Source organism: Megascapheus bottae, chromosome 32 (assembly GCF_031878675.1).
Source record: "Megascapheus bottae isolate mThoBot1 chromosome 32, mThoBot2.hap1, whole genome shotgun sequence".
Classification (NCBI taxonomy): Eukaryota; Metazoa; Chordata; class Mammalia; order Rodentia; family Geomyidae; genus Megascapheus; species Megascapheus bottae.
The window spans coordinates 5,310,612-5,337,415 of record NC_143540.1 but is presented as its reverse complement, the minus strand read 5'-3'; the positions used below and the strand labels follow the sequence as shown (position 1 = coordinate 5,337,415).

Sequence of the window (26,804 nt, the reverse complement as noted above, 5' to 3'; positions counted from 1 at the left end):
TTCTTTTCTTTTTTTGCAGTGCTAGGGGTGGAACCCAGGTTCTTGCAAGCTAGGCAAGCTCTCTAAGAAGTGTGTAAGAGTGTGTGTGTGTGTGTGTGTGTGTGTGTGTGTGTGTGTGTGTCTCCTGGGGCTTAAATTCAGGATTCATGTATGGTCCATGAGCTTTTTTGTTCAAAGCTAGTGCTCTATGACTTGATCCACTGCTCCACTTCCATCTTTTTCAGGGCTAATTAAGAGATAAGAGTCTCATGGACTGTCCTGCCCTGGCTGGCTACAATCAGAGATCCTCAGATCTCAGCCTCCTGAGTTTATTACAGGCATGACCTACCAGGGCCTGGCATGTATTGCTTGCTTAAATGTATGTAATTGCTAATCCCGGGGCTTGAACTCAGGGCTTGGGTACACTGTCCCTGAACTCAAGGCTAGCACTCTACCACTTGAGCCATGTGTCACTTACAGCTTTTTTCTGTTTATGTAGTGTTGAGGAATCAAACCCAGGGCTTCATGCATGCTTGGCAAGCACTACCACTAAGCCCCCTTGCCAGCCCCTTGCTTAAATGTTTGACATAATTCGTGCTATGTGCATCTTGCATGTTCCAAAGACTGCTGAGAGGTATAGGGCAGGGATGGGGATGCTGTCCTGTGATATATCCAAATGGCTGCTCTGTTCCCAAGATGTCCTGATATCCCAGTTCCCTCTATCCTGGACACACACACACACATCCCAGCAGTGGGGGAGAACTGGTCTTATGAGTATCTCGTGCTTGCCGGGCTGCCCTCTCCCAGTCATGGGAGCCCTAGACTTTCAGAGAAGGCTGTGAGGTTGGGCAGAGAACACTGGGGGTTGAACAGTAGAGTGGGGGGAGAGGGCTATGCAGACAGTCGGGCTCTTTGTTTGTTCTGCTTCTATGTAATTGGGTAACATTTGGAAATAGCAAATATTGATTCAGAGGCTCACTGCCTTCCTGCCCACCCACCCCCTTTTCTGGGCAGCTTCCAGACCCTTCTGCACGTACACACAAGTTCAGCTGTCTCTAAGAGAGTGTCAGCGCTGGGCTGGAACTGAAGGATTTCATTCTGCCTGTGGTGGAAGATCTGGATGACGTGTGTGTGGGGGGGTCTAGAACTGGAAGCCCCCTTCAAATCTTCCCTCAAGCTTCTTATTCTCTCCCCTCTCTTCCTCATTCTGCACCTCCTTTTGGTCCTCTCTAAATAAAGAGAAAAATCATATCCAGAAGGCAGCTTTGTTCGGATGCCTATGGCTTACGCCTAAATTCCTGGCTCCTCAGAAGGCTGAGATCTAAGGATTGTAGTTTGAAGCCACTCTGGGCAGGAAGGTCTCTGAGACTCATCTCCAATCAACCACCAACTGGAGCCAGAACTGGAGCTCTGGTTCAAGTGGTAAAGTGCTAGCTTGAGCAAGAAAAAAAAAGGGCGGGGGGGAGGGAGAGGGAAGGAAGGAAGGAAGGAAAGAAAGAAGGAAGGAAAAGAGTTTTGACTTTAAAAAGGCTATGATCCCATAGAACAAAGACGAGAAAAGGAGCTGCCATTATTTTTTAGTGTCTATGCCTACAAAACCAACTTCATCTTGTAAGGCTGTTGGTCAAAATCATTAGATTGTGCTGCAAAACTGCATGGTTATGGAAGGGGCTAAGTGTGTGTATGGGGGGGGAGTTTTCCTCCAGCTCAGTGCCATCTGGCCAGCTCCAGGTTCTATGGTCAGTCCCTAAGTCCTGTCCTAGACCCATCAGCCCTTCTGCCAGCAAAGCCAGTCCCTGACTCAGTGTGTTTGTGGTAGACAGGGGACCTCAGTATCATGCCTGAGAGGTTTGGTTTGCCAACACAGAATTACACACCTAAGGAAGGCCCGGGTACAAGTGTCCTGGGGCTGTCAAGGACACAGAAACCCATGATGCCAACCCCTTACCTACACAACCCCCTGTGGACACACACAGGCCTGGGCCCCCTCCCCCAGGTCCATCTCCAAAGTTGGCCTATCCTTCAGAAGAACGGCAGTTGACAGAACTCCACGCAGGTGCCTTTGGGTGCCCTGTACCACTGAGCATGCCTTCAACACTTGGCAGCTGCCCTTCCCGCTTCCTGACAGACCTGGGCGGTTTACCGCATGAATGGTATGTGTGTGGGGGAGGGGCTGAACCCCTAGCTCTGCTGGGAACCTCTCCATATCAGAGGCCTGGGAAGGGACCAGGGAAACAGGCCATCGGTGGCCTTTTACCATTAGTGAGGCAGGTGTTTTGTCTTATCCTGCTGAAGCCCCTACTTTAAAGAGAAAAAAAGTAAAGCTCTAAAGTAAAGCACAAGCCCTTTGTATAGGGCTCACACAGCAGGGCAACATTCAGAACCTTTGAAATATCCAGGCAGGGGTTCGCCCCCCACACCTCAGGAGAGCTGCCCTCTGTCCCCCCACCCTCCCCCCCACCCCGGGGCTCCTGGCACACAGCTAACCACCATCACAAAGACTGGATTTTCCTTTGGTTCCCTTCCCAAGAGTGTTTGTGTGCTGAATTCCATCTGTCCTGCAGCTCAGGAAATGAGGTGGATGGATTATGGGGTGAAAAAGGCAGTGGGCGGGGGGGGGGGGGGGTAGGGAGGGTTAGGTGAAGGGATGATTGGGCAATCAGGCTGCACAAACACAAGAGGTCAAAGATTGCCCCTGGCTTGCCTAGGCCGGGGATAAAGGGGCCCGGGGTGCAGAGGCCCGGCGCAGAAGCCGGTCGGTCTGTGCTTACCCGCTCCCTGCCACGGCCAGGATGAGGATCATCGCGGGCACCCTGCTGGCCAGCGCCATCCTGGGTGAGTGTGGCACTCGGTGCCACGGGAGCCAGAAGCCTTTTCTTCTCTCCTGCCTGTCAGCCTTCTCCAGTCTAAGGGACAAGTCTTGCTTTGCTGTTGGCCTCTGATGGCCTTTGCTGGTGTCCCTGGCTCCCTTTCACTGTGAATCTCTGTCCAGTAACCCCCACAGCCATGAACAGTACTGAATAAGAGCATGGGGTGTCTGTTATCCCAGCTATTCTGGAAAGTGTGAAAGAGGAGAACTAGAATCCAATTGGGCCAAACTTTAAAAAAAAAAAAATCTCAAATAACCACAGCAAAAAAAAAAAGGACTGGGGCATGGCTCAAGTGGTAAAACACCTGCCTGGCAATGGCAGAGCCCTGAGTTTAAACCTCAGTTCTAACGAAAATAAAAACAAGGGACCAGGAGTGTGGCCTAGTGGTAGAGTGCTTGCCTAGCATGCACAAAGAACCAGGCTCCATTCCTCAGTACCTCATACATAGAAAATGCTGGAAGTGGCACTGTGGCTCAAGTAGTAGAGCTCTAGCAGAAAACATTTTGAGAACACTGATAGCTAGAAGCTTATCCAAACGCTATCTTCTTGCCTCGAGATCTGAACCTGCTCCTCATCCTACCCCACAGTCTGACCTTCCTGGGTGCCCGATGCAGGACCAGTGCAGGGCTGGGGCCAAGAACAGGGGCTCTGGACATTGAGGGAGAGGTTTCCATTGGCTGAGGTGGAATGGCAAGGGGAGGGACCTGGGGTTGTCAGTCCTCTATCATCTCTCTCTCTCTCTCTATCCATCCGAGAGAATGGTTGGCCTTGCCTGTTATTCTTTGTGCCTGTCTGGTGGGTCTTCCCAAATTGATGAGTGAACCCTGGGATGGCAGCTCATAGTAGGGGAGGGGAACAGGGTAGGGGGGGATTAGCCAGAAGGCCTGGAGGAGGATGGCGCCCAAGCTAGCCTAATAGGAACAGCTGGACTGCAGCGGCTGTGCAAACACCAGCCTTTGACTTTCTCTCTGAATGACAGTCAAAGCCAAGTGAGGGCTGGGTGGGAACAAGAAAGACTGTTAAACGACTGGAGTTTCCAGTTTATTTCTAGGTAGAAAATGGCCAAGTGTCACAGACAAATTCTTGCCCTTCCTGTTCATTCATCCCTGAGAATGGTCACAGAGAGGCAAGGATCAACAAAGACTGTCATCTTCCTTTTGTAACCTGGCTGGCAGATCAAGGCTTTGGAGAGTGGTTTACCATGCCAGGCTTGGCCATTAACAAGCAGGGTTACCTTGGTCAGAAAGGAAATCAAGGCTCTTTTTTTTTTCTCAGAGTGGTGATATCCAGCTAATGGGTCAAGGTGTGCACCACGAGGTTGATATGGCAGAAGCGCCAAGGGTCCATGCCAATGAGGGATACGAGGCAACACAGGGGAGTGGGTGGCTCTTTCCCATCGGGAGTCAGTGGTCTGGGCAGAACAGGATCATCATCAGGAGGAAAATGAGAAAACAGGCCGGGTCTCGGGGTGTGGTGGAACCTGCGCCGTATTATTCATGGACTGGAGATGTGGATGGGGAAAAAAATGTTACATGGCCCAGGCACAGGAAGTGGAGCTCTTAGGTCTCCACCTGCTCTCTCCTAGGGCTGTGTCTGGCTACCCCTGAGAAGACAGTCAGATGGTGTGCTGTGTCAGATCATGAAGCCAGCAAGTGTGCCAGTTTCCGTGACATCATGCAGACCGTCCTTCCGGCAGATGGTCCCCATATCGCCTGTGTGAAGAAAACGTCCATCTATGACTGTATCAAGACTATTTCGGTAAGTCGGCTGTCACTGAAAGCAACAGTGGGAGGGGCTGGGTGCCAGTGGCTCACGCCTGTCACCCCAGCTATTCAGGAGGCTGAGACCTGAGGAGCACCATTCCAAGCCAGCCCAGGCAGGAAAAGTCCTTAAGACTCTTATCTCCAATGAACCGACAAAAAGCTGGAAGTAGAGGTGTGACTCAAGAGGTCTTGAGACTTGAGTGAAAAAAAAACCTAAAAGAAAGCTCCCTGGCCCTGAGGTCAAGCTCCATCCAAACATGCGTATACACACACAGGTGTACACACACACACACACACACACACACACAAAGACCCTGGAAGGAAGCTCTGAGCTTCAGTCCCATTCCAAACCACAGGACCCATCTATATCCCTCCTGGGATGCCTAATGGGTCAAGCCTTGGCAAATGTCTAGGGCCAGTCTACATGGACACTTTGGAGAAATAGAATCCACCTATTTCTCTGTACCAGCAAAATAAAAATGAAACTATGGTACCAGAGCCCTTTCCAGGGAGAGGCACTCAACAGCATTGGATATGGTTTCCTTCAGGATGGGGATTCTTCTGGCCCCACAGAGTCACTCCCCTCGTCGTCGTCGTCGTCATCCAAGCTCAGCTCAGCCCTCCCTAGGAGCCAGGCTTCACTCAAGTCCGACTTGTTCTTTCAGGCAAATGAAGCAGATGCAGTGATGGCAGATGGAGGTTTGGTCTATGAAGCTGGCCTGGCCCCCAACAACCTGAAGCCTGTAGTGGCAGAGTTCTATGGGTCTCAAGACAGTAAGTTCTGCCTGGGTGCCAGGAGTGAGACGGGGGAGAGGGGAGCAGGAATAGGTCCTGCCAGACATTCCTGGCACAAATCAAGGCCTCTATTGGCTTTGTGTTGGTTAAGAGCTGGTATATCTGTTTTCCTTTTCCTGACAGCCTAGGTTTTCTGGCTCTCCCCTGTTTGTACCACCTAACCCAATATAGGTAGCCTCTGGGTTCCTCTTCCTCTTTCCATTTTCTTTCCTCTCTTTCCTTCCTTCCTTCCTCCTTCCCTTTCTTCTTACTCCTCTCCCTCCTTCTCTCCCTTTCCCTTCTCTTCCTGTTCTTCTTTTTCTCTTCCTCCTTTTCCTGTTCTCTCCCTCCCTCACTCCTCTTCCTTCTTGGCCAGGAGTGATGGATACGCTTTCTCTGTACTGAGCTGAAAGTCTTCAACTCCTAACTGTCCTGTTGCAGACCCTCAAACCTTCTACTATGCTGTGGCCATTGTGAAGAAGGGCACTGACTTCCAGATGAACCAGCTCCAAGGCAAGAAGTCCTGCCATACAGGGCTGGGCAGGTCTGCTGGGTGGAACATTCCCATCGGCTTGCTCTTCTGTAACTTACCTGAGCCCCGGAAGCCTGTGGAGAAAGGTAAGCTGGCATCATCTCTACTCTAGGGGGTGGCACAAGTCACAAAAATGGGATGAGCTCTGGAGTGGAGGGGGGGGACGCTGTTCTGGGTTCCCACCACCACAGCAGGGGCTGTTTTCCCCAGGAAAGGAGGAAAAGACAAGGGAGTCTAGATGGCAATGTCCTCTTGGGTAGAGTCCAGTCAGCTCTAGTCTGGGGAACCTCAGGTTGCTTTGATTGCCATCTGCTGGCCATGAGCACATACTGCACCTAAGAGGTTCACCTGTGGTCGCCATCTGCTGGCCAAGAGCATGTACTGCACCTTTCAAAGAGGTTCTCCAATGGGGTTCCCAAGCCACTCCAGCTCCTGACAGGGCAGGCTCTTGACAGCCAGCCAGGAGGGGGAGCTTTAGCTGGTGGAAAACACTGGCTGGCTTCCTTGGGTGGATGGTAGAGGGACAAGGGCTGGCTGGCCCTGTTTGGAACACTTCGAGTCTTGATGAGGTAGCACCAGAAAGGCTGTGTGTGGATTGAGTTGAAGGGTGCTGCTTGGGCCTTGGTTTATTAGTAAGTTTTTTTTTTTTTGGGGGGGGGGGTGAGGGATGGCACTCGGCTGACACCAGATCATCCATACTTGTGCTTCTTGTCTATTGCTTTGTATTGAGCAGCAGTGGCCAATTTCTTCTCGGGCAGCTGTGTCCCCTGTGCAGATGCATCTGCCTTCCCCCAGCTGTGCCAGCTGTGTCCAGGGTGCGGCTGCTCCTCCCTTAACACATTCTTCGGTTATACCGGTGCCTTCAAGTGAGTGTAAGACTCTTCTACAGGGGGCCCGCATGCAGAAAGTCCTCAAAGATGGGGGTGAGATCTCTCCCACCTCACAGCTCACGTGCCTGGTTTCCCGCTCTCCTCTCCTTTATTTTAAACCTCTATTATATCCAAAATTTTATTAGGCTGGGGGGAAACAGCATTATCTTCTGCGCTAGGAATTTAAGAACTTGAGCTGGGGGCTGGCAGCTCATTCCCGTTATCCTAGCTACTCAGGAGGACGAGATGTGAGATTTGTGGTTCAGAGCCAGTCCAGGCAGAAGAATCCACGAGACTCTATCTACAACTAATTACCCAAATGTCAGAAATGGAGTTGTAGCTCAAGGGTAGAGCATAAGCCTAAAGGGGGAAAAAGCTAAGGGACAACGCTTAGGCTCTGAGTTCAGGTCCCAGCACTGACGCACATGCATGCATATGCATGTATGCATGCACATGTGTGTATGTGCGCATGCACACGCACACGCACACACACGCGCACGCACACACACCCCATAAAAGAGCCTTTCATGCATTAAGACATCTTTGATGTCTTACTGCCTTAATGGTATAAGGTGAAGAAGGGGCTTGATCTCCTGTGTGAGCTCATTTCCCCCTTCTCAGTGGAACCCTAGCACCCCCTGAGGCTCTGGCAGGGTGATCTATGAACCTCCAGACCCCAGAGCAGGGCCGGCATCGCAGGGGCCTTCTCACCCACTACGCTTCCTCCACAGGTGCCTGAAGGACGGTGGTGGTGACGTGGCCTTCGTCAAGCACATGACCATATTTGGTGAGTCACAGGAGAGGGACTGGTGGGCGGACTCTACATGGTGAACACTGTTCTGTGTTTTTTTGTTCTTTCCCCTGTCTCTTTTTCCTACCCAGCTGTTAGATGTGAGCAGGCAGGGTGTCTCCATTGTCACTGCTTAGGTTTCTGTTTAGAAGTAGGGAATCTGAACGCAGAGTCACAGGCCTCTTTCAACTTACAGCCTTTCCTCACAATGCCTGGCTCTGGGGGCAGGGCTGGCTGAAACCTCGGCCTGTCAGTCATCCACCCTGCATAGATCAGACTCACGCAGGAGCCCTCATGCCTTCACTGGACTGCAAGATGTTTTCTAGAAAGTTCCCTGGCCTTCTGTGAGCACTCCAGGCTTTACTGCCATCATCAAGATGGCAGCCTGGCTCTGCCCATGGCCAGCTGACCTGTGTCTTGTCCCTCCTCCCTCCCCCAGAGGTCCTGCCAGAGAAGGCTGACAGGGACAAGTTTGAGCTGCTGTGCCCTGACAACACCCGGAAGCCGGTGGACGAATACGAGCAGTGCCACCTAGCCAAGGTCCCCTCTCATGCCGTCGTGGCCCGAAGCGTGGACGGCAAGGAAGGCTTGATCTGGGAGGTCCTCAACAAGGCCCAGGTATTCCCGCCACTGCTTTGGATTTGAGGTGCGGGGGCTCCCCACTTTGCCTTCTGGTAGTCAGAGATCACAGCTGGAACTTATGTCCCTAGAAACCCCAAGGTGGGGCCTGTCTCCACACAACAGGTCTCCATCCCTGAGCCTGTGCCTTTAGGCCCAGTGATGTCTCCTCATGGCCTTATTCAATTCTCTTCCATTTAAACCAGGCCTTCTAGGCCCAGACCAAATACCACCCTCTCACGCTGCCTGCAAGGGCGATCAGTCTCTTACCGCCTGACTGACAGAACACTAGCAAGTGGGGCTGAGCCCACTTCCTCTCCCCTGCACACTCATGACAGTCTCAGCAGCAAGCACACAGTGCCAGCCTCAGAATTCCACACATTCTTCTTTCTTGGGGAGACTGAGTCCAGAAACCCCGTGGCACAGTCCTAAGGAGGAGAGACCTGTTCTCTCTTCCCTGGCATCCTGAAGGCTCCAGAGAGAGAGGGGGTAGGGGAGGGGTTCCTCTTGTTTTCTAGCGTTTTTCCTTCCCTCCATCCCATTCTTTAGCCTCTCTGGTCCCTGCTTCCACTCACTGTTCCTCTTTCCTCTGGACAGGAACATTTTGGCAAAGGCAAATCGTCAGACTTTGACCTCTTCAGTTCTCCTCATGGGAAGAACCTCATGTTCAAGGACTCTGCCCAGGGGTTCTTAAGGGTGCCCCCTGAGATGGACTACAGGCTGTACCTGGGACACCAGTACATCACCGCCATTCGGAACCAACGGGAAGGCATATGTAAGTACTCGGGGAAGAAGAGGGGGCACAGGGGTTCCCCTGGGCAGCATCCAGGGGCCAAAAACACTCCTGCCTGCTAGCCCCAGTGGCATCACCAAAGGCACCATCACCATCAAAGGGCACTTATGCTTACTGTGCTGGGAATTGAACCCAGGGCCCTGTACACACCAGGTCAATGCTGTACCACTAAGCTACATCCCCAGCCAGAAACCATGAGTGGCACTGTGGCTCAAAGGGCTAGAGCACTACCTTGAAACAAAACTCAGGGACAGCGCCCAGGCAGGCGCTGAGTTCAAGACCCACAAATGACCAGGAAAGAAAAAAAACTAAACAAGAGATCGCGGGTTGACTGTGCTTTCTAAGATGGTGAGCTCCTTGACTGGGGCTGCTTTATGTACTGCTGGCAAATCCTGGCATCCACACAAAGGCAGAAGCATTGAACAGCACCAGGCACCCAGCTCCGCAGTCAGGTATCTTCTGACCTCTGGTTCTTTCCCTTGTGCCACAGGCCCGGAAGAATCTCAGGCAGAGTGCAAGACTGTGAAGTGGTGTGCCGTGAGCCACCACGAGCGGCTCAAGTGTGACGAGTGGAGCGTCAACAGTGGAGGAGAAATCGAATGTGAATCGGCGGAGACCCCCGAGGGCTGTATCACCAAGATTGTGGTAGGTCACGCTTGCCTGCCTGCAGTGGCATGAGGGACACTGAGGCTGAGCCAATGAGTTTGTCAGTGAGCACCTTTGCTGTGACCCCTGGGGAGGTTTAGAATCTTAGACCACGTGAAGGATGATGCCATGAGGACTCAGGTTCCTTGTCCAATAGCAATCTAAGCTACATCCTGAGGGTGGGGTGGAGGAGGGGAGAGGCCAGATCACAGAAGGTGTCTTGAGTGTGTCATGCCATGAGAGAAATACAGGTGGGATTTCTGTTGACTTCGCACACATGTACCCATTTCTTTCATTGATCATTGTGGGTTGGGGAATTTTGGAAATTCTGAGTCATTGAACAGGGAAATCCTGTTGTGATCACGTGCAAGTTGCTTAGGAACTTCTAGTGAACTTTCCTCATATTGTTAATAATCTATTTTTTTGCTCATGGCTAGCACTCTACCACTTGAGCCAGAGCTCCACTTTTAGCTTTTTTTTTTTTTTTTGGAGAGGGGGAGTTAATTGGAGATAAGAGATTCACAGACTTGGGTATCTGGGCTGGTTTTGAACCTCAATCCTCAGATCTCAGCCTCCTGAGTAGCTAAGATGACAGGTGTGAGCCACCAGTACCTGGCTCTGGAAACATTTTTTAAGAGTTATGCTTGTGCATTACAATGTGCTTTCCGATAACGGTATCAGTACTTGAGTCTTTAATTTGGGAAAGAGCTCCCAAAGGTTGGGTCCAAATCCCAAGACCAACATCACCAGGTTGTGTGAGACCAGGGCCTGGTGACTGGGTGATTATCAGAGCTGGTGACATCAGACGCCACCCAGCAGGCCCAGCATGTATTCACAGATTAAAGGAAAAAGAAATGACTACTACCACTGTAAGGAACTCGAGTTACTCACACACACCCTAAGTATCTAACACCCCACTAGCTAAGGATAGGGACCCTCTGAATCTGCCTTGACTATAGGAATTACTGAAGGATGGTTACACAGCTCTGGTAGAAGTGAAAGCCCCATTAGTTTACTGTGAAGTGATACAGAAGATGTGGAAAGGGTTAGTGTGCCCAAAGGACCCCTCTGGGGGTTGGCTCAGTCACAGCACAGGCTGTGCACTCCCTCCCCATGCCCCCAGGGCTTCATAACTTCTGTTTGGAAACAGAAGGAAATAGTCGCAAGGGCCAGGTGACACTGGAAGCATAATTTCCTGGGGTCTTTGCAGAATGGAGAGGCTGACGCCATGAGCTTGGACGGAGGATACGTCTACATCGCAGGCCAGTGTGGTCTGGTGCCTGTCCTGGCGGAGAACTATGGTAAGTGGGAGGGGATACCTCTTGGGTTTTGAGCACTTAATGAATCACCATGGATTTACAAAAAAACCATCTATGTTTTCCACTGAAAGAAGCGATGGAGGAGAGAGAGAGAGAGAGAGAGAGAGAGAGAGAGAGAGAGAGAGAGAGAGAGAGAGGGAGAGAGAGGGAGAGAAACAAGCTGATTCGTGCTTATTTCAATGTCCCCTATCCTCACCTAGAATCACCACCGTCAAAGGTTAAGAGATGTCCTACCCTCTTGTAATGGGGAAATGAAAGTACTTCACCCTGAAAACCCCTGCTCAAATGACAGCAGTGAACTGGCTGGCAAGGGACAAAAAAGCTGGCAGGTCTTCTGATTTTCCAGAACCCAAGCTTTTCTTTACTGCCTCAGTGGAGACAGCCAGCACCCCTGCCAGCTCAGGAGAGACAGGACAGGAAAATTAAGATCCACATTTTGTATGTAAATTCTCAAGGTCAGCAAACCAAATCACCTTTTATATTCCTCATGGTGTGGATTTGTTGAGACTTAGTGACTTTTTCTCTCTTGGTGGCTTCAATTCAGGGTCTGGGTTCTCTCTGTCCTTGAGCCTCTGTGCTCAAGGTTTTAGCACTCTAACACTTAAGCCACAACTCCTCTTCTGGGTTTTTGGAGATAAGTCTCACAGACTTTCCTGCCCAGGCTGGCTTTGAACTGGAATCCTCAGATCTCAGCCTCCTGAGTAGCTAGGATGACAGGCGTGAGCCACAGGCACCCAGCTGACATGTGTAGTTTTATCTGCGTCTTTTCATTTATTGCTATGTGGAAAAGGCATGGTTTTCCAGTCTACACATAAGCATTGACAATTCTCTTCTCTTTCTTCCAGAAAGCACTAATTGTAACAGTCCACCAGAGAAAGGTGAGTAGAAATCGGTAACTTTAGGTATTAAAAGGTATAATCCCATTTTTTGCGGGGGGTGGGGGTGGGGGTGGGAAGAATAAATAGCAATTAAATAAGTTTAAAATTCAAACTATAAGTAGGCAAGACAATGGGACAGATCAAGTCTTTGAGTATAGATGCATCTTGAAAGGGGAGTCACGAATAATGACAGCCAGGCCTTGGTAACTGGTGAAAAACTGGATTTCTCATTTAGTTTTATGAGGTAGGACCACCTCCCAGCCTTATCCCTCCATCTCTTAAGGAGACAGACACTTGAGCGTATCTAAAAAGAGCCATTCTCCAGTCTATTCCTTAGTTAGAAATAGTATTCTTAATTCAAGAGGGGGAGAGACAAAAATCCAGGGTGGACATATTTTTCCATGGTGAAGGACCAGCATGTGTTTGCTGCTAAAAATTCCTAACTTTGATTTTGATATTTTCAACTTGGCCATATTTATTTTGGCATAGAACTATACTCCCGTAATCAGGAAAAAGGAAAAAGGTGGGGTCTGATTATTCTAGAATATTTGTTTTGGCCTTTGGTTGTACAATCACAAAACATATTAGTTGATAAAATACTGGAGTTGTACTAGCTGTTCTGGTGGATGCGTGTGTGTGCGTGTGTGCGTGTGTGCACGTACGGGGAGGGGGTGTGGAACTCAGGGCCTTGTAGTTCATCAGTTAGTGTTCTACTCCATTGAGTCTCACTTCTAGCCCCTTCCAGTGGATACTGTCAAGTCTAAAGAGGGAAGCAGTGACACTTCTTGGGTGGCGTCTGTCTTGTAGGGTATTACTGCGTGGCAGTGGTGAAGAAATCTGACCCTAGCATCACCTGGAACAACTTACAAGGCAAGAAGTCCTGCCACACAGCGGTCAACAGGAACGCTGGCTGGAACATCCCCATGGGCCTCATCTACAACAAGATCCAGCACTGCAGATTCGGTGAGGGAACTCCTGGAGGGGACAGAACGGAGGGGTATGCCGGAAGGGAGGGCTGTGGGCTCTGCTTTGAGAGATGGGGCAAGGTGAATCTCAAAGGAATATCAAGGGCGAGGAGGGCTGTGGAGGTGGGAGCTGAGTTGGGATAATGTATTTTAGTTGTATAGGATGGCTTAAGTGAATAATTACTTCGTGTGTGTGTGTGTGGTGGTGGTGGTGGTGGTAGTGTTCTTGGGGCTTGAACTCAGGGCTTAAATATTACCTCTTAGCTTTTTCACTCAAGGCTGGTGGCACTCTGCTGCTTTAAGCCACAGCTCTATGTCTGGCTTTTGGGTGGCTCATTGGAGATAAAGAGTCTCATGGATTTTCCTGCCTAGGCTGGCTTTGAACCTTGATTCTCAGGTCTCAGCCTCCTGAGTAGCTAAGATTATCAGTATAAGCTATAAGTACTTTTATCTGCCATTGAATAAAAGATCACAAAGGTGCCTTCTCTCTGGTTCCTCCATCGTTCCCAACAAGAGCCTTACACATTCAATGGCACCTATGGCTGCCACCAGACCTGAGATTCAGGAAGCCCCTAGCCACGGGGAGTTAAAGCAAACAGGAAGGTTTGGGGTTTTTTTTTTTTTTTTTTGGTCAGTTGTGGGGCTTGAACTCTGTACCTGAGCTCTTCAGCTCAAGGCTAACACTCTTCCACTTGAGCCACCCAGCACCACTTCTGGCTTTTTCTGTGTATGTGATACTAAGGAATCGAGCCCAGGGCTTCGTGCATGCTAGATAAACACTCTACTGCTAGGCCACACTCCAGGCCCCCAAACTTGATTATTTTTGTTACTAAGGAGCAAAGGGAAATGAACCCGCAGGGGTTCTACAGGCTGTGTGGTAGAGCGCTAAGCCTTGAGCAAAAAAGAGTGCAGGGACAACATCTGGGCCCCAAGCTCAAGCCTCATAACTGACAAAAATAAAATAAAGCACACTTGAGTCCTCATCCAGAAAACCTAGCTGACCTCTGCTGACCTCCGCTCCCCTAAGCCTCCAGGTACTTTCTCAACCACAGCCAGCAGCTGGACCACAAAGATGACTGTCCACTTCTTTCTTGAGCTTGGAGATGTACTGCAAGGCTCTTCTAATGAATGGAGAGGGGAATAAGAGAAAATCTCCTCTCTTTTTTTAGGCTGGTATTGAAGCTGGCATGGTAGACAAAGGCATCTGCCAACACCATGAAATGTAACGAATGGTCAGACCCATAGGTTTGCCTTTCGAAGTCTAGCAGCTCTGGGTGGGTGGTGGCAGAGTGAACTGATACATTCTGCTCCCCACTCCCCACCCCAGCAACTACCCTGCTTTGTGTAAAAACGCAAGCCGCCAGTACGGACTTGCAGAGCTGACTGCCTCTCGTCCTTTGACAGATGAATTTTTCAGTCAAGGCTGTGCCCCTGGGTATCAGAAAAACTCCACGCTCTGTAACCTGTGTGTGGGCCCCAGCAAGTGCGACCCTAACAACAAAGAGGGATATTATGGTTACACAGGCGCTTTCAGGTGAGTCTTTCAATCCTACCGTCAATACAACAATACAATCCCCAAGTCAAGAGCCAAGTAAGAGTCCTCTGAAGGAATGGAGGTGAAAGTATCATGATGCTAGTACATTAGTAACGGCACAGATTAAGCCAGAGATCTGACATTTTTGTAAAGCCTTGTGTGTGAAAAGGGGACAACTGTGTGCCTGCAAGACACTGCCCCTGAATGCTACACGAGTTGGTCTTACCTCTTGTTTTCTCCCACTCTCTATCTGGATCTCTCCAGGTGCCTGGTTGAGAAGGGAGATGTGGCCTTTGTGAAACACCAGACTATCTCACAAAACACCAATGGTATGTGTGTCTTCCGTGCTTTGGTATGTCAGGCTAGAGAACAAGCAAGATTCAAAAGCATGGGCTGGTGGATCTTCAGTACAGGAGTACACATGTATGTGAAAGAAAGATTGGGAGAAATGTACGAGTTTTGAGGCTATGAGCTCGGTGCGTGCCTGCTGGCTAGAGATCCCAGGCCCATGCATGGGAGCACAGAGATTCTCAAGTCCCCAGCCGATCTAGTTTCTCTCCCTGGCTCCCCTCAGGTAAGAACCCCGCTGAATGGGCAAAGAATCTGAAGGAGATGGACTTTGAGTTGCTGTGCCCCGATGGCACCAGGAAGTCTGTGTCAGAGGTTGCAAACTGCCACCTGGCCCAAGCTCCAAATCACGCGGTGGTCTCCCGGAAAGACAAGGCCCAGTGTGTCCGCACCAAGTTACTTAACCAGCAGGTATGGACCAGCCCAGGACTCCTACCAGTTATTCTTAGATAGTGTAGACTATTCAGAGAAGTTCACAATTAATTGTAGCACTGACTCTTGAACTTGGGGCCTGGGCACTGTCCCTGAGTTCCTTCACTCAAGGCTGGCACTCTACCACTTTGGGCCACAGTTCTATTTCCGGTTTTCTAGTGGTTCACTGGGGATAAAAAGGGTCTTGTGAATTTTCCTGCCCGGGCTGGCTTTGAACCACAATCCTCAGATCTCAGCCTTCTGAGTCCCTAGGATGACAGGTGTGAGCCACCGGCCCCCAGCTGGCTACTTTACTTCTTAAAATGAAGGCAGTGTATCTTCAGACATACTCTTGAAACATACAATGGTGATGATGAGCTTATCACGAGCATCCCCAAGCTCATACAAAGATGCAGAGAATGGATGGGTAGGAGAGACCCCTCCCAGGGGAACACAGAACCAGGGACCCCTAACAAGTGACTTTCAGGCATCAGAATAATACAAGGTGGAGGGTGGGGGGATGGAATGTTCTGGAAGTATACTTGGTAGCTTCCCTTTGTTCCCAGGGTCTCAGCTCCCTGTGATGTACACAGGTCCTTACACTTCTTATCCATTCCGCAGACCTCATTCGGAAGTCAAGTCAGTGACTGCTCCAGCAAGTTTTGTATGTTCCACTCCGAGACCAAGGACCTTCTGTTCCGAGATGACACAAAATGCTTGGTCAAGCTTCCGGATGGCATCACTGCGGAGAAGTATTTAGGACCCGAGTATATCAAGGCTGTCACTGGCTTTCGAAAATGCTCGACCTCACGTGAGTTGAGAGGGGTTACAGTGTGGGGTGTACCACAAACATAGCAGGGTACTGGGTTGTGAACACAGAGGATATTGTGATTCTCAGGAGAGGGGGACATAGGTGAAGATGGAACTTTGAGGGCCCAGCTATATGGCGGGTTTCCCTACGTGGGCAGACAGGAAGGGGGACACAGGCTCCGAATGCTAAGTAGCAAACTTATCGTACAGAATTCCATCTTATTTCAAAGAACATGAGGTGATTTGTATGTGTACATTCCCACTGATCTGCAGGGACCTTTTTTTTTTTTTTGCACTGGACATGAATTCAAGGCCTAGCTCTTGCTTAGATTTTTCACTCAAGGCTGGCATTGTTTTGGTGGTTAACTGGAGATTGAGTCTCCCTGAGCTTCTTTAGGTCAAGGCTAGCACTCATCAATCTGAGCCACAGTGCCACTTCCAGTTTTTTCCGTGTATGTGGTACTGAGGAATCAAACCTAGGAATTCACCCATGCTAGGCAAGCACTCTCCCTCTAGGCTACCTTCCAAGACACCGCCCTCTCTTCTAAGTAACTAGGGTATAGTCTCAACTGCCCATTTCTCTGCTCTGCCCCACAGGACTCCTGGATGCCTGCTCTTTCCACAAACATTAAAATCTAAGAAGTGAGGCTCTTGTGGCGATAGTGACTGTTCAGGTGACCGCCAGGCTTCCCCTGGTCTCCACAGAATGAGGCACTGAAGTCAGCCTTGCCTAGCTGTCACCTTTCCATGTTGCCATGGGCCCGGGGCACAAAATAAAAAACGTGTGGTCAATTGTGTGTTTCCGAGACTCCATTCTTTCCGGAAGATTTCTTTCTATTACCAGCCTAAACACATGGGGCCCATCCCCCACCCTACCCTCAAGCTCAGATATTTATCTAGTCTTTTCCTGTAGCTCTGGGTAATGCCACTGCCCAACTCTTGGGTCCAAGGAAGTAGGAATCTTTTCTATAGTAGCCACTGTAACACAATCAAACCTCTATGACTATTTCTGTGTGTGTGTGTGCATTCACTTAATATGTCAGGGGATGAGGAGGGAGTGAAAAAAACAAGTGCTCCCGTGAATACTGAATGTACCTATAGAAGGCTTAGTATTCTGGTGTGTGTGTAAGTGCTGGGCTTGAACTCAGGGCCTGAGTACTGTCCCTTAATTTCTTCACTCAAGGCTAGCATTGAACCATTTGGACCACAGCTCCATTTCTGGTTTGGGGGTATTTAACTGAAGAAAAGCGTCTCATGAACTTTCCTACCTGTGCTGGCTTCAAAATGTAATTCTCAGAGCTCAGCTTCCTGAGTAGCTAGTGTGACAGGTGTGAACCACTGGTATCCAGCTAATTCAGAGTTTGTTTTGTCAGTCCTGGGACTTGAACTCAGGGCCTGGGCACTGTCCTTGAGCTTTCTCGAGGCTAGTGTTCTACCACTTGAACCAAACACCACTTCTGGCTTGTTCTGTGTATGTGGGCCTTTGGGCATGCTAGGCAGGCACTCTACCACTAGGCCAAACTCCTAACCTAGTTTTATATTCCTTTTTAAAAATGCTCATTCCCATTAGACATTACCCTCATTCTCATGTACTATAGTTTTACCTTCCCACACCCTCTCACCTCCACTCTGTAGCCTCACTACTAGCCACTACCAGGCCTTTGTGCTTTACTCCTATGTATTGCTCACTTCTACAGTAACTCACAGAGTTGTTTACTTATGCGTCTCAAAGAAAAACTCAAGCCCATACTGAGAAATAATTACATTTGTCCACTCCACAGCACCTGCTGGACACATAGATGATAGGTGATTTTCCATTGTGGCTACCATCTCCCTTTGGGTTCCTGGACTCGAGGTTCTCATTCATTGAATATCACTGTTATCTTCCCAGTGACCCACAACACCTTCCAGGGTTCAGCTTTAATCACTCCTTCACATTTTTCACCATGTCCACCTACTCATATACATATATACATACATATATATACATATATATATGTATATATATATATAGTATGTGTGTGTGTGTGAGACCAGGATTTGAACCCGGCACCCAAAGCTTTCCATTCATTGGCTAGTGCTCTCCCAACTAAGCCACACCTCCACCCCTTTACCCATCTTAACATCCTAGCAACTCATAAGTGTTCCCTATTTTCCATGCTTACTTGCACCTGTATGAGACTCTGAGCAACTCTGATCTAATTACAAGGGATCCTGATTGGCCTCTTCCCTCAGATAGCATCACATGAACCTTCTTATTGAATCCAAAATACACTCTCAGTACTACAGCATAACACACACACACACACACACACACACACACACACACACACACACTTTTCAGGTTTGATTGCTCCACCTCTACCTTCTGCCATTCCTGCTTAAATGACTGTTTTGACCAATTTTAAGAAAATAAATTTTATAACTGACTATTCAATATCCATTGATCACAACAACAACAAACCTATGGCCAAAGTTTTTCTTATTTTCTCCCAGGGTCTAGCTTTGGAAAAAAAAATACAAAAACCCTACACCACGTACTCCCCAAACCCTAAACTACATAGCCAATCTTCCAAACAATAAACCTTTTTTGTTTCAATTCTCCATCAAAAAATGTTTCCATCAAAAAATGTCTCCAAGGGGCTGGGAGTTTGGCCTAGTGGTAGAGTGCTTGCCTAGCATGCATGAAGACCCGGGTTCGATTCCTCGGCACCACATACATAGAAAAAAGTCGGAAGTGGTGCTGAGGCTCAAGTGGTAGAGCTTAGCCTTGAGAAAGTCCAAGGACAGTGCTCAGGCCCTGAGCTCAAGCCCAGGACTGGCAAAAAAAAAAAAAAATGTCTCCACTACTTAGCCAATGACAATCACAGCTGTTCTTTTTTTTTTTGCTCCCTGTATATATGAAGGGTTGATAATAATAATAACCTACAAGTAGCTGTGCAAAGAGGTTTCAATTAAGCAAGCCAATTGATTACAATGCATCTTGTCATGTCACCCCTTCCATCATTCTTGTATTAGGGATTCATGTAGCCCTATGTAGCAATATAAAACTGTGCAGCCATACGGACCTATAATACACTGTGAGTCTTTCAATGGCACTGACCACTGACACCATTATATTAACTTTCACCAACCATTCTGTAGTGGGGAACCTTTTTTTTTTTATTTCACCAAGAATCATTTTAGTGTTTGTAACATCATCATTCCACGCCACCCAAAATTACCAACACTCATCCTCCCCCTCACATACTAAAGGATATCCCAGGCCTTTCACAGCCCCTAGGGAGCCACTGCCCAGTCCTCCCGACTCACTCCATGGTTTAAAACGACACCTGCTTGAGCAATAAAGACTTGGAATGGGGAGCTTCACACCTCACCCCAAGAGGTGCTGGTAACTCAGCCACAAACCTCCGGATGTCTTCAACTAGCCTGCTAGACGTTGAAAAGTACAGGGGGAAACAGGCGCGGGAAGAAACCCCAGCTGTCCTCCTGTCTTTCTAGGTTCTCCTGCAGGTCCCCACAAGGCCTACCTGGCTGCGCAGGGCCCGCCGTCCTCGGTCTCAGCGGCCCTCGGCCCTTCGGAGCGTGGATTTCTGGTGTGCAATCCCTCGAGCTCGCCGGGGGCCGGGGGGGGGGGGGGGGGACCCGGACGATCCCGTCCTCCCCAGCGCCTGTCACCCCGGCCCCGTCCTCCTTCCTCCCCGCCCGACGACGGGGAGCCCCCCCCCCCCGGGCAAGTCCCGGATTCACCCCTTCCTCCACAGCCGCTCGACGTCCCGGGAGGGGAGGAGCGCCCCGGGCACCCGCAAGCCGGCCAGGCCGCCGCCAACAACCGTGGAACGTTTCTGTCTGTCTGTCTTCTCAGGAAGTTCCGCTAATCATAACGAAGTGAAGACTTATCCCTCCCACACACACACCCCTCTCTCTCCCTCTGTGGAAACGACCCGTCACTCAGCTTCGACTTCCGGGTTCGGCAGCCCGCCAGGTGTGCTAGAGAACTACAACTCCCATCAGGCCTTTAAGGGCGAGAGAGGAGAACATGTAGTTCGGGGAACTACCACTCCCGTGATGCTCCGCTCCCCGCGCCGGCGCAGAGCTCCTCGCCACGCCACGTCACTTTTACGGCAGTAAAGACCACCGGACACCTTCCGATCCATGGCCTCCGTAGATTCCCGGCGGGTGGGCGATGGCGGCACCTTCCAGCCCTACCTGGATTCCTGGCGGCGGGAGCTGCAGCGACAGGACCCCACGTTGCTGTCGGCGGTGGTGGCGGTCCTCGCCGTCCTGTTGACGCTGGGTAAAGCTGGCTGGCGCGTGGTTAGCGGGGCTCAGGGCCGGGCTGCGGGCCGGGCTTGCACTCCGAGGACCCGGATGTGGACACAGACCGGGCTGCTTAGGGGCCGCCTGGTCTGAAGCAGCGATGCTACATCAGGGGGATCCCAGGAGGACACCCCCTCCCCCAGCCCCAGAGTGGCCTCCGGGTGCTGCCCTCGGCCCGGGTTCTTCACTGACGTGCCCTTGGGGTTGCTCATGGCTAGCGCTCTACCACTTGGACCACAGCACCACTTCCAGCCTTTTCTGTGTATGTGACACCAGGGAATCGAACCCAGGGCTTCGTGCTTGCCCAGAAAAAAAATTTCGAGGTTAGACCTGCTCATTAAATTTTTGAGTCACTGGGCTCCAGGCAACCCATCCTTTTATAGATTCTGTCACACACTCCCTCTTAGAAAGGGGTCCATCCCCAAGACAAGTGTTGTCCATTAAACCTGTTTTGTGCCAGAGTGCCCCCAAAATTAAGGAGTGTATTTTTTTTTTTTTTTACCAGTCCTGGGTTTGAGCTCAGGGCCTGAGCACTGTCCTTGGACTTTCTCAAGGCTAGAGCTCTACCACTTGAGCCTCAGCACCACTTCCGGCTTTTTTCTATGTATGTGGTACCAAGGAATTGAACCCGGGTCTTCATGCATGCTAGGCAAGCACTTTAACCACTAGGCCAAACTCCGGGCCCTGTATTTTTTTTTTTAAACTATGTCTTCATTGAGTATCCAGAACACACTCAAAGGCCTCCCAGGACCATAACCATCATAATGGTTTTAAACCATAAAAGGAAATGCAGTCTGTTGTGGTAAATGTCTCTTGTTACTGTTGGCTATGAAGGTGCGATGTGGGCTACTTTTCTCTATTCTCTAGTGTTCTGGAAGTTCATCTGGAGCAGAAAGAGCAGTCAGAGAGCTGTTCTCCTGGTTGGTCTTTGTGACTCTGGGAAAACACTGTTGTTTGTCAGGGTAAGTCCCTTTGATGTCTACTTCTTAAACTCACTGTGATTTCATGGCATATCTTTGTCAAAAGATACTCAGACCCTTAAATCGGGGAACTGATTCTTGACTTATTTAGGGGACAGAAGTACTTGAGGAAAACATATCCAACTGAAGATTGATAGCCATTTCTGGGTTTTCAAAGTTACCAGATGCTGATACAAAGTCCTTGTCAAATTTAAATGTTGGGAAAGGATCCCGTGGCTAAGGATGCCAGAACCTGTTGGAGACAACAGAAGATAGTGTGTAACATCTAGTTCACAATTGGTTGGATAACATCATGTCACTGAGGCCAGTGGGAGGGGAGGGACGATCAAAAGACATTTCCTCTCATCTCTGCTGGTTTCCACAGCTGCTCACAGGCCATTACAGAGACACACAGACTTCCATCACTGACAGTTCTGCTATGTACAAAGTCAACAACAACAAGGTACGTATTCAACCAGGTATTTCTGGAAGGACGTCTAGACCTGAGCAAGTGTGTACCAGCTTACATTTTGTTATTTTAGTTTCTTTTTCCTTCCAGCTTTTCCCTGAATTTTTTTATTTGAAATTTTTTATTGTTATTATAAAGATGATGTACAGAGGGGTTACAGTTACGTAAGTCAGGTAATGAGTAAAATTTCTTTTTGTACAATGTCACCCCTTCCTATGAGTTCTTGAGTGAGCATTAAGTATGTCCTTTAAATTATATACTTCCTTCCTCCACCTCTTCCCTATCCACCCACTGATGTTAGATCTAGTCCCTCCTAAGTGGTAACTTACCCAGTTATGCTTTGTATAGCTGTTGTACTGTGTGACTCAGCATGGGGTCATGAAAAATGAGTATTAAAAACAACAACAACAAAAGGGGCCGGGAATTTGGCTTAGTGGTAGAGTGCTTGCCTAGCATGCACAAAGACCTGAGTTTGATTCCTTGGTACCACATACATAGAAAAAAGCTAGAAGTCGTGTTGAGGCTCAAGTGGTAGAGCTCTAGCCTTGAGAAAGTCCAAGGACAGTGCTCAGGCCCTGAGCTCAAGCCCAGGATTGGCAAAAAATCAAACAAACAAACAAAAACGGGATTGGTGGTGTGGCTTGGTAGAATCAGGTATTGAATTTGAGTCACAATCACAACTGGAACTGTCATATGTGTGTCACACAATTTCCTTTGGCTGAACTGGGGTCAGAGTTGGCCACCGACAAAGAAAGCATGAGCTATGACTGATGAGTACAATACATGAGACTCTCCATCATAACTGAGGGTTTTGTCATTGAAGGTGGAGGAAAAGGGCTTGGAATGCCGAATAGGGCTTAGATCAAGAATTGTCACATGCCAGGTGCGGTCGCTCAAGTGTGTAATTCAGGCTTCCTCTGGGTAGTAGAGATTAGAGTATTGGCTTGGTGGGGGTCGTGCACATCTGTTAGCGGCGATGGTGTTTTATTAGAAAGTACCCAAAAGCTGATGGTAAAGGTGAGCATGGAATTGAAAAGACACATTAACTTGATATTATTGTTCCTCAGGGCAATAGCTTGACCTTAATTGACCTCCCCGGACATGAGAGCTTGAGGCTTCAGTTCTTAGATCGGTTTAAGTCTTCAGCCAGGTAAGCAGGAAGGAAGCAGGCGGATTTGTTGAAACGGGTACTGGGCACCGAGTCCGATCACTTGTCCGCTCTGTTGAAATTCTGGAAGCAGCAAGGTATCTAGGGGAGGAAGAATGTTGACTTGGACGCAGTGTGTTGATTTCTGTGTGTTGATTTCTTGGTCATGGGATGGGCAGTCGTCACTGAGACACAGCAGCACTCCGTCCTTTATTAAAGGACGATGGATCATGTTGGGTGGCTGAACATTTGTGTTGCATGTCACTCCCCAGGAGTGGGTTAGGAGAAGTTGAAGATCTGGGTGTCTTATTTTCTTAAGGTACTGACACGTGCCGCCTGCTTTCCCCACAGGGCTATCGTGTTTGTGGTAGACAGTGCAGCATTCCAGCGAGAGGTGAAAGATGTGGCCGAGTTTCTATACCAGGTCCTCCTGGACAGCGTGGGTCTGAAGAACCCCCCGTCCTTCCTCATAGCCTGCAATAAGCAAGGTGCCGTCCTGCTTTCCCATCCGAATCGTCTAGTCTCTCCCTTTTCCGTGTTACCATTCAGCAAGTTTTACTAAGGGGGAGTTGGTTTTCCTTCAGCCTGGTTAACTTCTGAAAACACATCTTCATCTTAGCCCATTCAGCTGCACTTCCGTTGTGTGAAGGAGATGAGCCGGTCTTTTCTGGGCTCCTCTTCTCATCTAAATGTCAGACTGTGTGAGGAGGTCAGCCTGTTTCTCAGCAGTGGTGGTCAGGTGATAAGCTGGCAGTACCCAGTCAGGAATGCCGTTACCAGCATCGTCTCCTCCCTTTTCTTCTTATAAGGAGGGAAATCGGTGTGTTTTGGGTTTGTGCTTCTCACCCCGGGCCCCCACCACGCTTGTTTCTGACCTGTAGTAAACATTATGCCTACCACAGCCTTCAGTGAGAAAGGATAACATGTCAAGGCTACTTTCTGCATGTTGTCAGAAAGAGTGAAAGCTCCATCTACTGGGAGGGTTTTCTTATGAAACCAATTAGACAAATACACGTATTGAAAGCCTGTAAGGAGTAGAAAACTTAAGCTTAACCTATTTTTGTTCTTATTGTTTTGCCTCATCAGCATTAAAGCTAACATATTTTAGAGCTTTCTTTTGGGAAAGCCCACAGTGTAAAAGCAGCATTTATTCTCCTAGACATGGGTGCTGTGAAACGAGCTCTCTAGGTAAAGGAAGCGAGGAGCTGACAGTGGCTTAAATAGGAGTTTTCCTTCTGTGTGAGTTCTAGGAAGAGATCCACTGTGGTATACAAATACAGCCGTGTTTTATTTCTTCACAGATATTGCAATGGCCAAGTCAGCGAAGTTAATTCAGCAGCAACTTGAGAAGGAACTGTAAGTGCCTACATGTGCTGGCATACCTACACTGAAACAATCTACCCAGGTTCTCTCGTGTGGTTGTGTGTGAAGAACAGGGTAAAATACACTTGTTAAATTCACAAAAGAAAGTTAGTGGAAACATAAAAAGCAGTGACAGGTGTTTATACTTGAAAATATCAGGAAGGGCCGGGAGTTTGGCCTAGTGGTTAAAGTGCTTGCCTAGCATGCATGAAGACCCGGGTTCGATTCCTCGGTACCACATACATAGAAAAAAGCCAGAAGTGGTGCTGAGGCTCAAGTGGTAGAGCTCTAGCCTTGAGAAAGTCCAAGGACAGTGCTCAGGCCCTGAGCTCAAGCCCAGGACTGGCAAAAAAAAAAAAAAAAAAGAAAAAAGAAAATATCAGGAAGGGCCCAGCAGCGACTACCAGGTGTTTATGCCCTCTCTGTCAGAGCCAGCAGGTGGCAGGAAGGAGACTTAAATTGAGGACGTTCCTGCTTTTAAAAAGAGGTTGGACAATGGTAATAAAGCCAAAAGGAGAGACTGGAGTTTGTGAATTTGTAGGATCTATATCAGGCTCAGGACAAAAAATAAATTCCTTGTGTACCCACGCGTAACGTTCACAAATGGAAAGACTATTTTAAAAGCATGGCTGGGGGTGTGAGGAGAAGGCCCAGGACTGGAAGGGCGTGGGAGAGAACACCTCTAGCCCTTGCCGTCTGCCGAGGTGGGCGGTGGAGGTGAAGAGCGTGCTGGGTGCCTTTACAACCACATCTTCAGGGAATACTTAGGAACTAGCATGACTCCTTGCCATGGGTAACCTGCCTCCTGCTGTGCTTCCCCCGCCCCCTCAGCAACACCCTGCGAGTGACGCGGTCTGCCGCCCCCAGCACCCTGGACAGCTCCAGCCCTGCCCCTGCCCACCTGGGAAAGAAAGGCAAGGAATTCGAATTCTCCCAGCTGCCCCTCAAAGTGGAGTTCCTGGAGTGTAGTGCCAAGGTCAACAAAGGGGATGCAGGCTCTGCCGACATCCAGGACCTGGAGAAGTGGCTGGCCAAGATCGCCTGAGAGGGAGGAGGGGTGTGTGTGTGTGAATGAGACAACTTTGAGAGGGGGTTGTGGTTTTTCTGAGTTGATAAATATGTGTACAAAATGTGCCTAGAAGTGTCTGGTTGTTCTGGAAGCACATTTCCCCTTCCGCCTCGGGCCTGGCCGAGAGCCACCATCTTGTGACGTGAGCATCCACCCAGAGCGCGTAGCCGTCACCCAAGGAATTTCCTTTCCCCCTGCTTCCCAGCTTTAGTCCCTTTTTCTCCTGGAAACCTACCTTCCTATTTGTGAAGACCATTACTTTCCGGTGACTGCTCCTCGGGCATTTCGGACTGTCCAGGTCCCCTGTGGGACAACAGCGGAGTGCAGCTGACAGTGGCTGTATCTTCATCAGCCCGGTGACCCGTTTCCTACCCCCCACCCCGCCCCCAGTCCTGTTCACAGCCTCTGAGAAACCCTGGAGTCCTCCCCGGACGCTGGATTGTAAAAGTTCTGCCCCCAGATGCCAAGGGTCTGGTGTGTTCTGGGGTGTGTGGGGGGGACACTGGCAGTCCTGGGGGGCTTCATCCACATGCATGTGGGGGTGCTGGGAACGCCAGTCTGCCTCACGTGAAGCTTCAGCATGCTCTGCCCCTCGGCCAGAACACGAGCAGTGTAAGGCGGAGAACATTTTCTGGAGATTTTGGAAGTGTGTAGATTTTCTTGTCTAATTCATGATTTCGAAATATGGTTTTCTGTTCAAAGTGCTGTTCTGAGTTGTCTTCATAAACATCTTCCTTTTTTTTTCCTTTTTGCCAGTCCTGGGGCTTGAACTCAGAGCCAGGGCTCTGCCCCTGCACTTCTTTTGCTCAAGGCCAGTGTTCTACCACTTGAGCCACAGCAGCACTTCTGGTTTTCTCTATTTTGAGTTTATTGGAGATAAAAGTCTCATAGAGTTTCCTGCCCAAGCTGGCTTTGAACCACCATCCTCAGATTTCAACCTGAGTAACTAGGATTGCAGTATGAGCAACTGGCAACATGTCTTGGTTTTTTTGTTGTTTTTTAACTGCTTTTGTAAATGATAAATACTTGATAAATAAAACAAGCTGTCTGGCTCAAAGCATTAAATAGCATGAATTGTTCACTGAGTACACATGGAGGAGGGTGTGAGGATTCATGCCAGGCATAAGTCACCTGAGCCACAGGTGGCACTGTGCACGGGACCAGGCTTATCCAGCCCCTGAGCACATGACAGGGACAGACTGATGATCTGTGACAAGTCACTCCCAGAATAGACCCTGCAGAGGTCAGGCAGGGAGGAGGCACAGGCACCTCGCCTGCCTAGCATGGGGAGAGGGTGTCCACTGGAGCCTCCAGAACCATTAAGGGGGAAAGGGTAGCTGGTGCAGATGGGCTCGAAGAACGGGACTCCAGTATTCTCAGGCCAGGGCGGTTCTGCAGCTAACCTTCGCCTGTGTGTCTGCCGTGGAATTGGTCCCGGTGTAATATAACGATGACTTACAGCCTGAGGTGCCTGTTGTGGGGGTGAATGGAAGATCCTATGTGGCTGGTTAGTCTCATTTGAACTTAAGGAGAACCATGACTCCCCTTAAGTTCTTGCCTTTAAATCATTTTCTGGAAAC

At 49.4% G+C, this 26,804-nt stretch overlaps 2 protein-coding genes across 2 annotated transcripts; both read left to right on the top strand.

Annotated features, from left to right (window-relative positions):
- Positions 1-2,707: 2,707 nt before the first annotated feature.
- Positions 2,708-16,690, top strand: LOC150043076 (serotransferrin-like). Its single transcript, XM_090323588.1, has 17 exons — positions 2,708-2,814; positions 4,435-4,607; positions 5,278-5,386; positions 5,828-6,004; positions 6,652-6,784; positions 7,519-7,574; positions 8,017-8,195; positions 8,793-8,970; positions 9,479-9,633; positions 10,844-10,934; positions 11,798-11,830; positions 12,638-12,793; positions 14,200-14,329; positions 14,594-14,658; positions 14,904-15,088; positions 15,710-15,899; positions 16,496-16,690. Exons 1-17 carry the CDS (start codon positions 2,772-2,774, stop codon positions 16,528-16,530), a joined length of 2,088 nt encoding a protein of 695 aa, XP_090179714.1. The 5' UTR covers positions 2,708-2,771; the 3' UTR covers positions 16,531-16,690.
- A 3,357-nt stretch (positions 16,691-20,047) lies between these two features.
- Positions 20,048-26,289, top strand: Srprb (SRP receptor subunit beta). Its single transcript, XM_090323589.1, has 7 exons — positions 20,048-20,195; positions 21,086-21,180; positions 21,563-21,640; positions 22,714-22,796; positions 23,145-23,281; positions 24,095-24,149; positions 24,987-26,289. The coding sequence occupies exons 1-7, from the start codon at positions 20,054-20,056 to the stop codon at positions 25,198-25,200; spliced, it is 804 nt and encodes a 267-aa protein (XP_090179715.1). The 5' UTR covers positions 20,048-20,053; the 3' UTR covers positions 25,201-26,289.
- The last annotated feature ends 515 nt before the right edge of the window (positions 26,290-26,804 follow it).